This window comes from Thalia democratica, chromosome 4, assembly GCF_965202585.1.
Source record: "Thalia democratica chromosome 4, ktThaDemo2.hap1.1, whole genome shotgun sequence".
Taxonomy (NCBI): Eukaryota; Metazoa; Chordata; class Thaliacea; order Salpida; family Salpidae; genus Thalia; species Thalia democratica.
The window spans coordinates 74,603,423-74,619,057 of record NC_139168.1 but is presented as its reverse complement, the minus strand read 5'-3'; the positions used below and the strand labels follow the sequence as shown (position 1 = coordinate 74,619,057).

Genomic DNA, 15,635 nt, shown 5'->3' with positions numbered 1-15,635 from the left:
TAAAAGCTAAAGATCATTGTGAAAGTTAAACTTTAAACTTGCAAAAAGATCTTAATATTTTTTAGAAACTAAAACTTGTTTTTGTTTTACAGTCTAGATTTTCATTAATTTATATTTGATGCTTTACAAATGTAATCAGTCAAAATTAAAAGTTCTCCAAAAATATACTTTTGAGTTAAAAAACTTAAACAAGTTCAACTTGAAACAAATGAGCTGAACCGCAATAAAACTGTATTAAAATGTTTTTTTTTAAACTGCAGAAACTTTTTAGAATGTTCAACAGAACAACCCACGGAGCGCTTGCCAGACTTGTTGGGTTTTATGACGTCACAACGGTCGCATTGTTCGCTGATAAAACTCAAATTGCCACTCGATTGTTCTGCATTTAAAACATGTTTGCAAGTTTTTTCTTGTAAATTTTAAGCAGAGAAATATCAAAAATTGCTTTGAAACTTCAGTCTTGATAAATTCCAGAGTGTACCTTTAATTTTGGTTCCGAAGAAAAGAAAAGTAAACACAGATATGTTTTCTAAACAATTTAAAAAAACAAGAGCTCTGGCAAGTTTGATGTTGTAAGATATAATATTTTCTCCGAAGACAGCATTTTTCAATTATTAAATTGTGAACATAAATACACGCTGGTAAAAGAATAACTCGTGATACTATATTGCAAACAACCTAGCATGAACAAATCAACTGCAATTAAAACGATATTAGAGTAAATTTGTGCACTTTTGCTTCAACATTAAGGCCTAAAATTTCATTCTAATTCGTATATTTGAATCTAAACACTGAATAAAGAACCATAACAAGAATGCTGAAATTTCAGTGACAAACTGCAAACGAAAAAAAAAGCAGACTTTTTTTCTCGCACTGTCTTTTTCGCATTCAAATTGCACGGTCGTGATGTTTGTGCATTTTTTTTTTCAAATTTACTTGTAAGTTTCGCATAAACCGCACGAAACTTACTGCATGACATGCAAATTTTAATAAGAAAAAGTTTTTGGTTAGTCACTCAATTTAAAAAAAAAAATCTACTCGTCACAAAAAGTATTCATAAAATAGATTTTTTTTTCCATTCATTTAAAAGTATAGCTGCTTTTTTTTAGTTGAAAAATTATAATTAAAAATTAAATGTGTTGGATTTTCTAATAAAGACATAAATTTAAACTTTACCTGTCAGAATCCTTAAAAATCTTTTATTATTGAAAGATTTTTTCAAGTCGTGACCCTTTAAAATACGCTTTTATTTAAACGAAAAGAAAAAAAACAGTATGTAAAGACTCAGTTCCCTACTTTTAATCAACATCTACACGCTTTTACAAGAAAACCAGAATTTTGTATAAACAAAGCGGTGGCTTGACAATTAACAAATTCCTGTTGTTTTTTGTACAAAAAAATTCTCATTGACAGCTTATTTCGATGCAAACCAGACTGTTGAATTGCAGGATTAAAATATATTTTATAGTAACCAGGTGGTGTGTTTTTTTCTTGTTTATATAAAAATTTAGTTAAGTTGAGCACAAGCTTCGAGTAATAAGTAAACTTTCAGGATTTTCTGCCATACGACGTGTTCTTTTAAATAGTTTACAAATGTAAAATAATTACGTTGCAGGTGATGTGGTAATCAAGCAACAGTTTACCAAGTTTAATTTGAAAACGTATAAGTTACTACAGATGATAAAAATAATAAATAACTGCACAATAAACATTCGCAATTCTTATTTGTATTTTTATTAAAAACTAAACAATAACAAATTAAACTGCAGCATGGAACGTAGGTGTCTCGTTTTTCAACATTTATTTTTCGCAGAACAAACTCTAAACGAACGTAGATTTAAAATAAAACAAAATCTTGTTTTCATAAAACTAATAAAAAAAAACAATAAAAACTAATGCAAAAACTATTCTGCGTATAAATGAGAGCTCACTGTACCGCATACAAACACAATGCATGCTTTCGAAACAAAAAATAAGTTTGCACATTTTTCTGCATTTATAACAACTCACCGCTGTTGAATGCAAGTGCAACTGAAGGCAGACCGAAAAGTGAGCAGCAAAAAAACAAAATCGAGAGAAGTACAAAATGAGAGAGTCAAAAACGAGAGAGGCAGGAGATGAGAGAACTTTTGACCACGCGTTGGCGGTGGTGAGCGTGAAAAAAGAAAAAAGAAAAGTTGCTTTTCAGTCAAATTGGATTGGACGCTCGAAGTGATGTTGTCTATTTTGATTTTGCAAATGGAATTTTATTAAAAGGTTACTTTCGGACAAAAGATGAAAACCTTATTGTGAATTAATAGTTCCTTTTCATAAGCGTTTAATTAATTTTATTGTTTTGTATATCCTTTCAAAATGATTACATTTATAGAGTTTTAATTTACTTTGTGTTAGGCAAAATTAAATTCAGTTAACAAAATCAATTAGTTGTTTTTAATGTTTATCAATTAATGTTTTGTGTTTGAATCAAAAAAAAAAACATATTTCATTTCTTTATAGCGAAATAAAACAAGTCGTGAGTTCTTAACAATAAAATAAAATAATTTGATTTTTTAAATACACTAAAAATACTGTTCTTGCATAATAAAACAAATATTTAAGTGGTTAACCTGACAATTAAGTAACTACGTTTGTAAATTTAAATTTCATGAGTACCAAAACAAGCTCCTTAAGTATTTAATTTAGCATATTTCTCTAGTTTTAAAGTAATTTAGTTTCTTTAGAAAAAAAAGTTAAACAAAAAGCTAAATATTAACTACCAAAAAAAATTAAGATACAAACTAAAAAGATAAGCTTACTATAAGTATAAAAGCAAGGAAAAAGCTTTGTTTATTGTTGTTCCGAAGAGAAAATATTTTCACACAAAACGGCAAAAGAGTAACGATTTCTAAAGAGCAACGGTAAAAATACCAAATTAATTTGAAACTATTTTAACTTTTCTGTTTATTTATCAACACTTAGGAAGTAAAACTATATTTTCTCCTCAGAAAAATATGTTGGTTAAACACTACTGGAAATATTCCATTAAGGAAAAAGTCAAGTTAAAATTGAAGTTACAGGAAGTTAATGTTTACATAAATATAAATATTTTTCCAGTATTACAGGATTTCAGTATTTATTTTGTATAAATACTTGAAAAGTTTTTTGAAAATTTAAAACAAAAATATTTTCTTCGTTTAATAGCTTAGAAATGAAACTTCCTTTTTTTCTTGTCACTAACTTTTTTAAATGCTTGTGTGTCCTTTTAAAATACAAGAAGTTTTTTACAACCAAATATAAAATTTTCATAGACTATAATCTCAGTTAATTGGGAACTTTTTAACGGTCACATGCAAATAGTGGCAAGAGGGAATTTTTTAAACAGTATCTGTGTTAGCAATATGGTTCCTTATGCAGAGAAAGTTTTAAGTTTTTAAGTGTTATATGAGGTTAATTAAGTACTTTTATTACTTTTTAAACAACTTAAAAAAGCGTTAAAAGTTACTCATGAAAAAAAAACAGATTTAAATGGGCATAAAATTTTGAACTCATGATATTGATCCGATAAAATACATCAAGGGTATTTTTCAATACTCATTAAAACAATTCAAATTGCTTTTTGAAATTACCTAAAAGCACATAAAGCACATGGTACTATATTAATTTAATAATTTTAGTTTGAATATTTTAACAAAAAAAAATCCGAACTAAGCACCTCTGCTTATTAAAATCTTTGGTTTATTTAACTGTGAGTATTTTCTAATTTTAGTATTATTTAATTTACATTATTATTTTATAAAGTAACGCAAGAAAATATTCTTTTTATATACTTATTTGTTTTCAACCATGCTTACACTTAACTGTACAGCAATTCTAACATTTTGATGATTAAATTAAAACTTTCACTACTACATTCTTTGTTTGTTTTATTTTAAATAATTATCTTAAAATAATATATTATAAACTAACCTTAAACCAAACATATGCTAACTCATATGAATCAGCAGTTTACTTAAAGATATAAAAATACTATTTTATTCTGTAATTTCTAGCGATATTACCAAGTACAGATACTGATATAATTAAGTGAAAATTTCAACAACTATATTCAAATTTGACATGCAGTTCTAAAAATTAAATTAAAAAAATCAGAAAAATGTTGTAATCCACCTTTTTTATTGAAATTTTAATATTTTATTATTGAAAATCTAGTGATAATGAACAATTTGTTGTCTACTTAAATAAGAGTCAGACACTTTGAATAAAAATAAAATATTCAAATAATCAGAGAAAACAGTCATGTGTTTTTTAATGCAATAAAATCAATATTGATTGATTTTGATAGAAATACAGTAAATTAAATAAGTAAATTAAAAACATAAAAGCCCAATTCATACATGTGATAAAAAATTTAATACATACACTAAATTACTAGAATTCAACAAAACAACAAACATTCCCACCATATAAAAATAAATCTTTCTAATTAACTTAATAAAGAACAACCAATGGTATTTGCTGTAATCAAATTTAAAAAAAAATAAAATAAATTAACAAACACTACGGTGAAATTAATTAACAGAAAAAATAAAACTGTTTAGCTACAGGAAACGCAAAAGACAATAAGTGTAATAATTTTAGGTAATACAAAACAAAAATTTTGAAGACCAGACTTTGAAAGTAACAAAACACATAAGTGTAATCTATAAAACCTAAATAATAACTATTAACAGACAACAGTTTCTTTTTGAAAATCAATATCACACCAAGAATATTTGAACAAATTTATTTCATTGAATAACAGTAATACAGAACATTTCCAAAAAAAATTGTCAATATAACTGAATAAAATACCATACAGTTCTCACAAACAGAATGAAAACTTGGAAGATAATTTTATTATATTATTGAAGAAGTATTTATACGACCTTAGGGTTCGAGCGAGTTTAAATCAATAAAATTATAAAACTCCTTTGAAAAGAAAAACAAAGATAATTGTTAAAACAAATATTAAAACGCCAATGCCAGTACTCAATTATCTCAAGATTTTAAGTGGATATAAACCGATTATATTTACTTCAAACAAACAAAAAAGTCCAATGAATTATGACAAATCATAATTTTTACACAACAGTCCTGTATTTATTTTAAGGAATTGTAGAACAAAATTGAGTACTTTACAGCTGTTGTTTTATTTAACATAATAAAAAATTAATTAATCTTAAACTAGTTATAATTTATAATAAAAACATTAAAAAGTTTTGTTATTATTTTCTTATAAACTAACAGTGTAATACTTGAACATCCACAGTAATATATTTTTATTATGCTCTTAATTTTTGAATATTTAACTAGTTTTTTCAATAGCTACTTCGTTTGCATGTAAACTGTCTTCTTAAAAGTTGTCAATCACTCTTTTAACAACGTATCTTACTTAAATGCAAATATTAAGTTTCGTAATTTGTCCATTTTAAATAAAAAAACAACTACTAAAAATAGCTTCTTTTTATCAAGTTTATCTCTTTTTATTATTTTTATGATGATTATTGACAAAAATTTACAGAAAAACATTCGTTCTACCTTTTTTAAACTTAAAAATACTTACCTAGATTTAAAACTACTAATTTAAACTGTTTATTTATTTTATGTTATTTTACATGACCAAATAATTGAATAAAAAATATTTAATTTTGTAGACAAATGTTATTTTCAAATTTACATAACAGCAATGCTATGCGCCTAGGCGAAAATTCTCTTTTCACAAACAAAACACTTACTATTGTTCATGTAACAGAAAAAAATTTAATTTTTAAAAAACTTTGTTTTTTAGAAACTTTAAACATGTGACCCGAAACGCTTTGGAAAAGCAGCACAATTTGACTAATTGGAAATTAAGTATTATTTTTTCCTGTTTTAAAGCATGTGATCTTGAAGAAATAAACTTTAAAAATTATATTTTATTATCACTAAACATAATAAATTGCATTTTAAGGAAGTTTTAATTAAAAAAATATATATTTAAGAAATTAAAAATAATTTTTTGTTAAATTTTCAAACTATAAAGCTTATTTTAATGGAATTGTTTACTGATCATTTAAAAGTGTGTTTTTATAAATTATTCAATATTAAATTTTAGTTTATTTCTGAATTTGACTAAAATTTTATATAGCTTTTTATATTCAAATTTAGCTTTTTAGAAAAAATCTAGTGCATTATTTTTTCTCTACTGATCTTTAGAGTATAAATGAAAATATATAAAATTCGCCGAATGAAATAGAAAAAAAATCGTGAAACTTTTATACTTAATGTCTAGAAAACCCAGTAAAAACTTTGGTATTTATAAACAAAACCATCTGATGTAAGTACATATTCGTAACGGAATTTTGTTAAAGTACTAATCAATCGTGTGTTTTGCAGTTTTATACTTGAATTTTCTTTAAAAAAAATTCAAGTTATTCAACTCTGTAGTTTTTTAATTTAAATGTTATTTTAGTAACCACATATTACAAAAGACTGTAAATGCTCTAATTTAATGCTTTTAATTTTCACAACATAATTGGAAATTTAGCTTATGAAACATTGGAAACTTTTCTATGTAAAAACCAAAATCCTACTGAGAATCTTAGCAATTTAAATATAACTTAGTTTTAGTGTTAATGACAAACTTCTCAGTATTGAATAATAAGTCCACATACTTTTTAAAACTTTAACAGTTTGAAGCTATTAAATACTATCAAAAACTACATAGAACTGGAAGTAAACAATTTTGTTTTGTAAAACAAATGTTTTATTTGTTCAAAATGTTATTATTTTTTACAGTGTTACTACATTTTTGCAAAAAGAACTTTAACAGTGTTTTAGTTTTTATTTAGTACTTTTTAATAGTTATGAAACATGCTATATGACATTTTTACGTAACTCAAATTTAAGCTGTTTTTTTTCATTAAATATTTCTTGGTTTTTCCTAGAACACTATTTATAACAATTATTGCAACTAAATAAAAGAATTTAACTAAAACTGCTTTAAAAACAAAAGTGATCTTTTTCTTTAAAATTCAATTAATCAACTAAAGTGACTTTAAAACAATTCTAATAAACTAATAAAATACTTCAGCGTTGAGATCCCATGATGGTCAAAAAATTACTGATTATTATGTAAACGACATGAATAAACAAACAAAAAGACATAATTTACCAGTTTTACCATCTATAACACAATCAATGAACATTATTTTATTATGCAACAAATTATTCTTTAAACAATAAGAGTATCATAAGCAAGTACATACCAAAAATCAAATCAAATGTGCAACGTATTTATTTTATTTATATGCATTTGTCTTTATTTCATCTGTTCACGTAACGACCAGTGTTCAATACAAATAATTCATCTTAATAATAACATCCAGTAACTATTATTGCTAAATTAGCTTGGCACAGCTTTCAGACTAAGTATCTATGCAGTACTTTATTTTTAACCATTTTCATTAAAGTATACTTATTTTGTACATGACATCTTCAGAATCTTTATTTAAGTGTTTACAGGTGTAAATTATGTATGTTGTTGATATTCAAAGACTTGTGGCAGAAAAACAACAACATTTTTTTATTTACTTGATGGATTTGATCACCAGTTTTAAGCTTACCAACAATCAACTTAATTTACCTTATTTTCAGTTTTTAATTTCATGATTTCTCTGTACCTCTACTTGGAAAAGGCAATACTTTAATTTGTCAGATTCAAGTTCTTCACAAAATAGGGTAAAAATTAAAATGTATTATAAAACACTCAAGTGATTTAATTGTGGGGACCATAGTTTGACATACTTTAAAAATTAAATAATTTCGGTATAAAATAAATTTAAAACATAAAAAGCAATTTGAATTAACTGCTTTTTCAGCTAAACTTACATAACTATTCTAAGGGTAAACTAGTCTAAAAGTTAGTTAAATTTATTTCTTATTATCCATCTGCACATCAAATTTTACACAACTGTAATTTTTTTAGTGTTTATGCAAGCTAACTGTACGTAAATACTATTGCATGAGTGAACTTTAAATTTTCCCTCGCGACTTATACAACAATTTAACCCTGAAGTTTCATGCAAATCAAACCTATTGATGTCATTTAGGAGCCTATTGAGGTCACCAACTTTGATCGCTTATATCTCAAAACTACTTCTAACTTTTTTAACCGTTTAAAAAAGTCTGGTAGCTCAGATAAAACTCTATAAAACAAGATCGACTTGTAAAAAATCAAGGCACCCCCCCTACGCCCTTAATTTTACCTGAAGTTTCATGCAAATAATATTATACCAAAACTAAGAAGTTTGTATTTTTTTTGTACTTTTTTTAAGCGGTTTAAATTGTCTGGTAGCTCAGAAAAAACTCTGTAAAATAAGATCAACTTGTAAAGTTCAAGATGCTTCCCCCCTATGCCCTTAATCTAACCCTGAAAACTCATGCAAAAAATATTATACCACAACTAACAAGTTTGAATGAGCGGATTTTCGATTTCCTCCTGCGACCTACCACCTGCGAGCTTTTCTTTTTTGGAAGCCAGGTTTCTGCTTTTTACCTTCTTCTTCAGCGGCTGCGTTGGCGGATCCTGATAAAAATTATGAAATTTATTTCAAAATAAACAACTACAATAACAAACTTAAATCATAGATCAAATTAGCCTTCCATTAGAAAATGTTTTGCGTTGTTTTTTGTTTAATACACAATTTTCACCTATTTTTCAATAAAAATTTTCATAATTTTCATAATTTTCAATAAAAAAACAAACAACTACAATTACAAACATAAATAGCCTTCCTAAAATGCGTTGGGGGATCCTAACAATATTATAAAAATTATACGTACTCTTAAACATATGACTTCAATTATGAATCTAAATAGCCTTCTATTAGAAAAAAAATTTTCTGTTTTATTTTTGTTTTTGTTTAGTACACAACTTTAATTAACAATTTAAACAGTCTTACTAAAACGAAATGAAACATGAGTAGGATTTTTAAAGCAGATTCTTTCACAGAACAATTGTCCTTTAAATAACAAATATATATTATAAAAAAAAACTTAATAGAAACATTAATGGAAATTATGGAAACAACAATTTAACTTTGTTTTTATTTCAAACAACGTTTGTGAATTATATATTTCAGACAATACAAGTATGTAATACACCAATTCAAACTATCTATTTAACAATTTTCATTCTATTATTTATTTTATACATCATTATAGACAATTCATCCCAAAAAATAAAAAGATTAATAATCAAGTTAAATTCACTAGGCAATTAAAGTGATTTAAAAATTGAAAACTAAAATTACTTTAAATAAATTTATTAATGTTTATTTGTTTAGGTCACATGGGCATTGTTTTGTTTTGACTTTTGAGTAAAAATATTAAACACATCACTTCTTGAAGAAACAACTCACTTAGATCAAAACCTACGCGGTTTTGTGATGAAAATACAGAGAAGAGATTAAAGTTTCAAGTGGAATGACGCGCGTACTATTTAGTTGCATAAGAAGAATACTTCACAGGGTGGCAAATTTTTAAAAGCTTTTGTTTTAATTTATTTTTCATAGTACTTACAAATCCATAGTCCTTATTAAGTCGTATTAATAGCATCAACTATTAAAATTTAGACATTTTTATTCTTTTTCAGTCGCATAAGATCATACATTACAAATTTACAAATTTTCAAATACTTTTGTTTTAATTTATTTTTTAGACTTCATAGTACAAGTCCATAGTCCTTGATAAGTTGTATTAATAACTTCAACTATTTAAAATTTAACATTTTATTCTTTTACAAGCTTTTTACTTCACAAAGCTGATGAACTAATTATATTACTCATTAATTTACAAATAACTTTGGTGAGTAACAAAAATTATGCTTTGCTCAACTATAAAACATTGTGTGTATTTATCCAAAACTAAAAACAATTACAAACCATAAAGTAAATTAGTATTTAAAGTTATTTAATTGAACTAGTTATTCAAATACTTATACATTTCTATTTGATCTAGTGTATGCTGCTTATGAACTTAATACTGCAGCTGTTGTACCTATTAAACTAATAATACGTACAAAATAATACTTTCATGGGTTTATATTGATAATTAGTTCAAAGTTTTTACTTTTTTTTGGTCAGATAATTTTTAATTCAGGTAGTAATACTTTAGTTTCAACCGGACATACGCCCATACAAGTTTTTTATTTTATTACTCAAATTATACATCTTTTGCCTGTTTTTTTAAGAAATTAAATTGTATTGTTATGCTGTCAATTACAACTCATCCGTCATAAATTGCTTTGAAATCAATGTAATAAATTCTATTATATGACTGTTGTTAGTTCAATAATAAACAAACAAAAACTTAAGCTCATTTTGGAATTATTAACACATGAGTTTTGTAAGTTAACATATTATTATTAATAAACCACTTATACTTGGTAAAAATCTATTATTTGTTTGACTTTTTCTTTGATAACTTAAATAATTCTTTCAACCAAATATTGTAAAACTAATAACATTTTAGTTTGTAAAAAACTCACAATTATTTCAATGTCAGAATCGGAACCTTGATAATTTGGCTTTTTGAAAGGAGCCCAGTTGCCCTGTATAAATAAAATACTATATAATGTTTATGTAAAAATATTTCAATAATTTATTATTAATAACTGTTAGCAGTAAAATAAAAAGCTTGTTAAATGTTTAAAAACGTTAATATATTATAATATATAGTTTTAAGTAAAACTATAACTGCAAAACACTTTATAAAATAATTTTAACAAAAACTTTAATTTATAAAAAAGTAATGTGTAAAACAGGCAATGTTCTACATCATTGTTTTCATCAAAACAATGACACAACATGTATAAAAAAGTTTAATAATCATTACATTACATTGTTGCGAATTTAATGACTGCACATAAATTTCTTAAGTTTTAATAAACTGGCTTTGGTCTTAACAAACCGTATAAAAAATTAAAATTCAAACAATAAAATTAACTTATGGAAATTACTAACCTTTTTGGTAGTGGATTTTGCTGCTTTTGCACTGGTTTTCTTTGGAACACTAATAAAAAAATTTACAATTGAAAATAACTGCTAAATAATTACAAAAATTTTTGATTTTGTTGGTATAAATTTTGAACGTTAAGTTCTTTAGTGTAATGCAACGTGTAACAAAATATTTTGTTTAATCCTTATACTTAAATACATATATATAAATAAGTGTTTTCAAATCATATTTTTAAACATCACAAACAATTTAGTAAATACGCAGTAAACCCATTTATCAAAACAAAAAGTATCCAACAAATAGCTTTTTTGTGCAAACTTTTGTATGAACAATAAAAAATCTCGAAGTAGCACAAATCAATAAAAAGCTGCTAAACGGCATGAATTAGCAAAGAGGATGGATTTGAAAAGTTGATTATAAAGTTGATTAATGAACTCTCTTTCCCCTGCGTGATTCTAAAACTTCGACATGTGGTTTCAAGATGAATTGCGACTTTTTACCAAGATTTTTTATTAACTTTTCTTTTTTATTTACAATTAAAGATTTAAAACACAAAGGGAATTATCAAGGTGTTGTTTGTCTTTTACTTGGTTTTTTAAAATAAAAAATACTATTTTGTAAAACATTTCAGAAGATACTGCAGCATCGGTTATGCTGGATCTATTCATACTTAACTATGGTTTAAAGTTTATACTCTTGCAGTTTTGTTTAAAATAGTCATTTGCTCTTGTTAACAAATAAAGAATATTAATAGTATCATTTTGTAATCATACTAACATTAATTGAAGCTACTTATTAACTGTGAACAACCAGCATTTATATACTTACCTTTTGTTTTGTAGTTTAGTTTCAGAACGTCTTCTCTTCGGCGCAACTTGTTCCAAATCCTCCTTGGACTTGGTTTGCAGACCTGAATTATTTAAATGACTGTTTGTTACAATATTTCACGCACAAACAATTGCAGTTCAATAAGTATCATACATGAGTGTGACTTAATGAATAAAATTTAATTGACTTCCCTAAATGATTTAAATAACTACTTGTTACAATGGTACACAAATAAATAAGTATCATACATCATTGTCTACTGAGACTAATTCAAAAAGTACTGTGAATAGTTCAGGCATTTAAAATATTTTTGCTTTGTTTACTATGTAAAAACTTATCTTGACATTTTATATATATATATCACAATAAAATACTCAACAGTTTTTTAAAATATCACAAAACTGTTGTTAAATATTTTTATAAATAAATTAAAACTCACTTGGTTCAGACTTGCTCTCCTTTGAGCGCGTTTCTCTGCAAAAAAATACTATTTAATTATTTAATTACTTATTTAATATTATTTACTCATTTAACTTTTACTTAATCGTACTGATTTTTCAGTAAATGATCTGTTAACTTCAATACACTCTAATTCGCATAATCCATTTTGTATAAACTTTTAAAATATTCCTATAACTTTATGGAAAAAACTTTAACTTTTTTTTGGTAAACTAAACTTGAAAATGAAACTGCATAATTGTATGCTAATTTTTTAAACATTTTTTGTTTTGCAATTTTTTTCTTGTGAACTTAACTTTAATAGCATAATACAACATTTAAATTTTTTCAATTTTTTATATCACTTACCTGTAGTTGACTTTAGTTCGCTGCCTTAGAGTTCTAGTCCTGAAAAAATATTTAATTATAATTTTAGTTTATTTTACAAAAGTATATCATATAAATAATATTTTATAAATCACAAATGTAATTTATGAAACTAAAAACTTTATTTAAAAGTAGGTGATGTAAAACCATTATTTTAAACTATTCATGTTCCAAATTAAATTAAAAATTTAAACGTTTCTTGCCACATATGTATTAGTAAACTATACTTTTCAAATTCTGTTTTTGATTAAGTCAATTAAATAAAGAATATTTTATGTCCATATTAGGTAAAAAAGCTTACTACTGAAAAATTTTTGAACATCACTAGAGTAGTATTTTTATTTAACATAAGTTTTTTTATTAAGAATACATTTTTTATATTATACCAACTACAACTAATTTTAAGTATCTATAATGTAACACAACATACCCTTATAAAGTAGTAAAGAAAGTGTTTGGAATGTTGTAAAAGTTATTTTCTCTCAGTAACAAGTTAATAACATAAATAACAGAGATATTTTCTCAATATTAAGTATTATTAATTTGTTAAAAAAAATTCAAATTACATTTCCATTAAAAAACTTTCTGATTATAATTAGATATTTTAATAATTAAGACAGTTACAAATTAATTGGCCTTGCTAATTTTTGTAATGAAATAATTTTTAAATAGAACTTAATTTTTAATAATCTACAAACAGAAAGTTAAAAATTACTTTTGATTGTTCAACAAAAAACTTTAACAAAAACTAAGATTTGGGTTTATCCAAAATATTACTAAATAACCATTTAAAATTTGAATCCTCAAACCAAATTTATGCTTCACGACCTTAAACTTTTTCATTATGAAAATATTAACATTTCTGTGCCAAAAAAATATTTCTTACACTTTAACTGTAAGTTTACAAATTTAAATTTAGTTTTATACTTAAGGTTTATCTTCCTCATTTTTTAGTTTATTTTATCAAAATTTCAATTAGTAAAAAATATATCTGTAACTTAATGTTTAACCAACATACCTTTAAAAGTAACACCTAAACCAGTTGTAATAACTTTATTTCAAACTGTTTTAGGTAAACAAAATATTTCATATGAAAATATTGATTAAGTAAAAACTAACTATAACTTACAACTTTCAAACAACTATACAACTATTGTTTTTTTAGTATAATAAAACGAAAGCAATTTGTCTTATTATTGATAACTACACAACTGTAAAACCTACAACTAGTTTAATTAATTCGCTTATTTGTATATTAAATTATATTTAATAAATTTAAACAAACGTAGTTTTATCTTGTGATGTGAACTGCACAGCTGTAAAACCTATAACTAATTTATTTAATTCACTTAATAATTCATTAAACTCTATTTAAAAAATTCAAACATACGTAGTTTTATCTTGTGATGTAAACTAACAAGTGTAAAACCTTATAATTGATTTAATTTATTCACTTATTTGTTTATTAAATTCTATTTAATAAATTCAAACAAACGTAGTTTTATCTTGTGATGTAAACTACACAACTGTGAAACCTTATAATTAACTTAATTTATTAACTTATTTGTTTATTAAATTCTATTTAAAAAATTCAAACAAACGTAGTTTTATCTTGCGATGAAGCTTCCTGTTGGAAACTTTAAATTAGTACAAAACTACTTGTCGCTTGACAACTTTCAAGAAAAATTCTCAAAATACATTTTTACAACAAACTCAAACGAACGTAGTTTTATCTTCCTGCTGTTGTTGTGCCCCCACTCCACTGACAGACGAACCTTGAGTAGAATGAGAAGAGCTGCTAGCGTGGCGCTTGGACATATAAGTTTGTGTGAGACAAAACACTTTCAACTATTTATATATGGACACACACAGTTCTGTTTCGGCTTTAAAGTTAAATTAGTATACAGTTTTACAACCTGCAAATTGAATTTTTTTTTAAATTCATTAAAGGTTGACCAGAAGTTTGCATTTACAAAATTTATGTACGCAAAACTAATAAACAAATAACTTAAAAACTATTATTGTTCAATCTGCAAATTTAATATTTAAGTTTATTTATGTTTGGCAAGTAATTTTTACTTGCAAAATTTATGTGCGTAATATTAAATACAAATAGCAAAAACTATTACTCAGCCCAGGATTGCAACTTATTTTTTTTTTAATTTCCAGGTTTTCAGAATTTCCTCCAGGTTTTTAAAACTACACATTTTTAGGTCTATTTTTAGCTTAAAGTTAAGTTTAAGGTAGAAAACCGTGTTAAATAATATAAAAATATTTAAAGGACGCTGAGAACTACTTTAAATGTGTTATTTAATAAAAAAAAATTGATGATGACAAAACATTTTAAACTATATGAAAGATCTGAGTCAAATCAAAGTTTTACTACTTAACATGTAAAAATTGCTAAAACTCTAGGATTTTTCAGGTCTTTTGTCAAAATTTTTGAAATTCTAGGATTTTTTCCTGAATTGTCAAATTCCATATAATGTATAAGCAAAAGACTGAGTTATATCAAGTTAGCCTGAATTGGGTTTAGTTAAGAAAGAAAAAAGAGAAAAATTACTGTTAGCACAGTGTAAGTATTATAAACTAAAAAAATAATAGCAAAATACAATTTTTAACAAAAAAAAATATACTAAGTCAAAAAATAGACCGAAGCAAAAACCTCAAACTAGCAAGAGTTGTCCTGAAAAAGTACAACACTTAACACAATTAATTTAATAATATAAAACAAAGACAGAACTACAATATAGATTGTAGCAGTGAATAAGTTGAAATTCAATCTATAGATGTATCTAAGTTGAGCTTCATAATATAGTACAGAGGTGGGCAACCTAAACTTTTTTAGCTCCAACAAATTATGGAAAACAAATCAAGTTAGACTTTTTATTACTGAATTTTGAATCTGTCCTTTGTTTTTCAGCACACATTAGTGCTAGTTTAGAATTTATTTCATTAATCTTTGG

General features: G+C 24.9%; 1 protein-coding gene across 3 annotated transcripts in view; it reads right to left on the bottom strand.

The window, feature by feature from the left end:
- The window catches only part of LOC145835118 (E3 ubiquitin-protein ligase TRIP12-like), a 60,984-nt gene extending 46,404 nt beyond the window's left edge, over positions 1–14,580 (bottom strand). For all 3 annotated transcript variants that reach the window (XM_082942664.1, XM_082942663.1, XM_082942665.1), the window contains exons 1-7: positions 14,393–14,580; positions 12,652–12,690; positions 12,284–12,318; positions 11,845–11,926; positions 11,022–11,070; positions 10,547–10,609; positions 8,467–8,584 (exon numbers count right to left, since the gene is read on the bottom strand). In XM_082942664.1, the coding sequence (XP_082798790.1) occupies positions 8,467–8,584; positions 10,547–10,609; positions 11,022–11,070; positions 11,845–11,926; positions 12,284–12,318; positions 12,652–12,690; positions 14,393–14,487 (481 nt within the window). In that variant the 5' untranslated portion in view covers positions 14,488–14,580. The remainder of the gene's footprint in view (positions 1–8,466; positions 8,585–10,546; positions 10,610–11,021; positions 11,071–11,844; positions 11,927–12,283; positions 12,319–12,651; positions 12,691–14,392) is intronic.
- Positions 14,581–15,635: the final 1,055 nt, after the last annotated feature.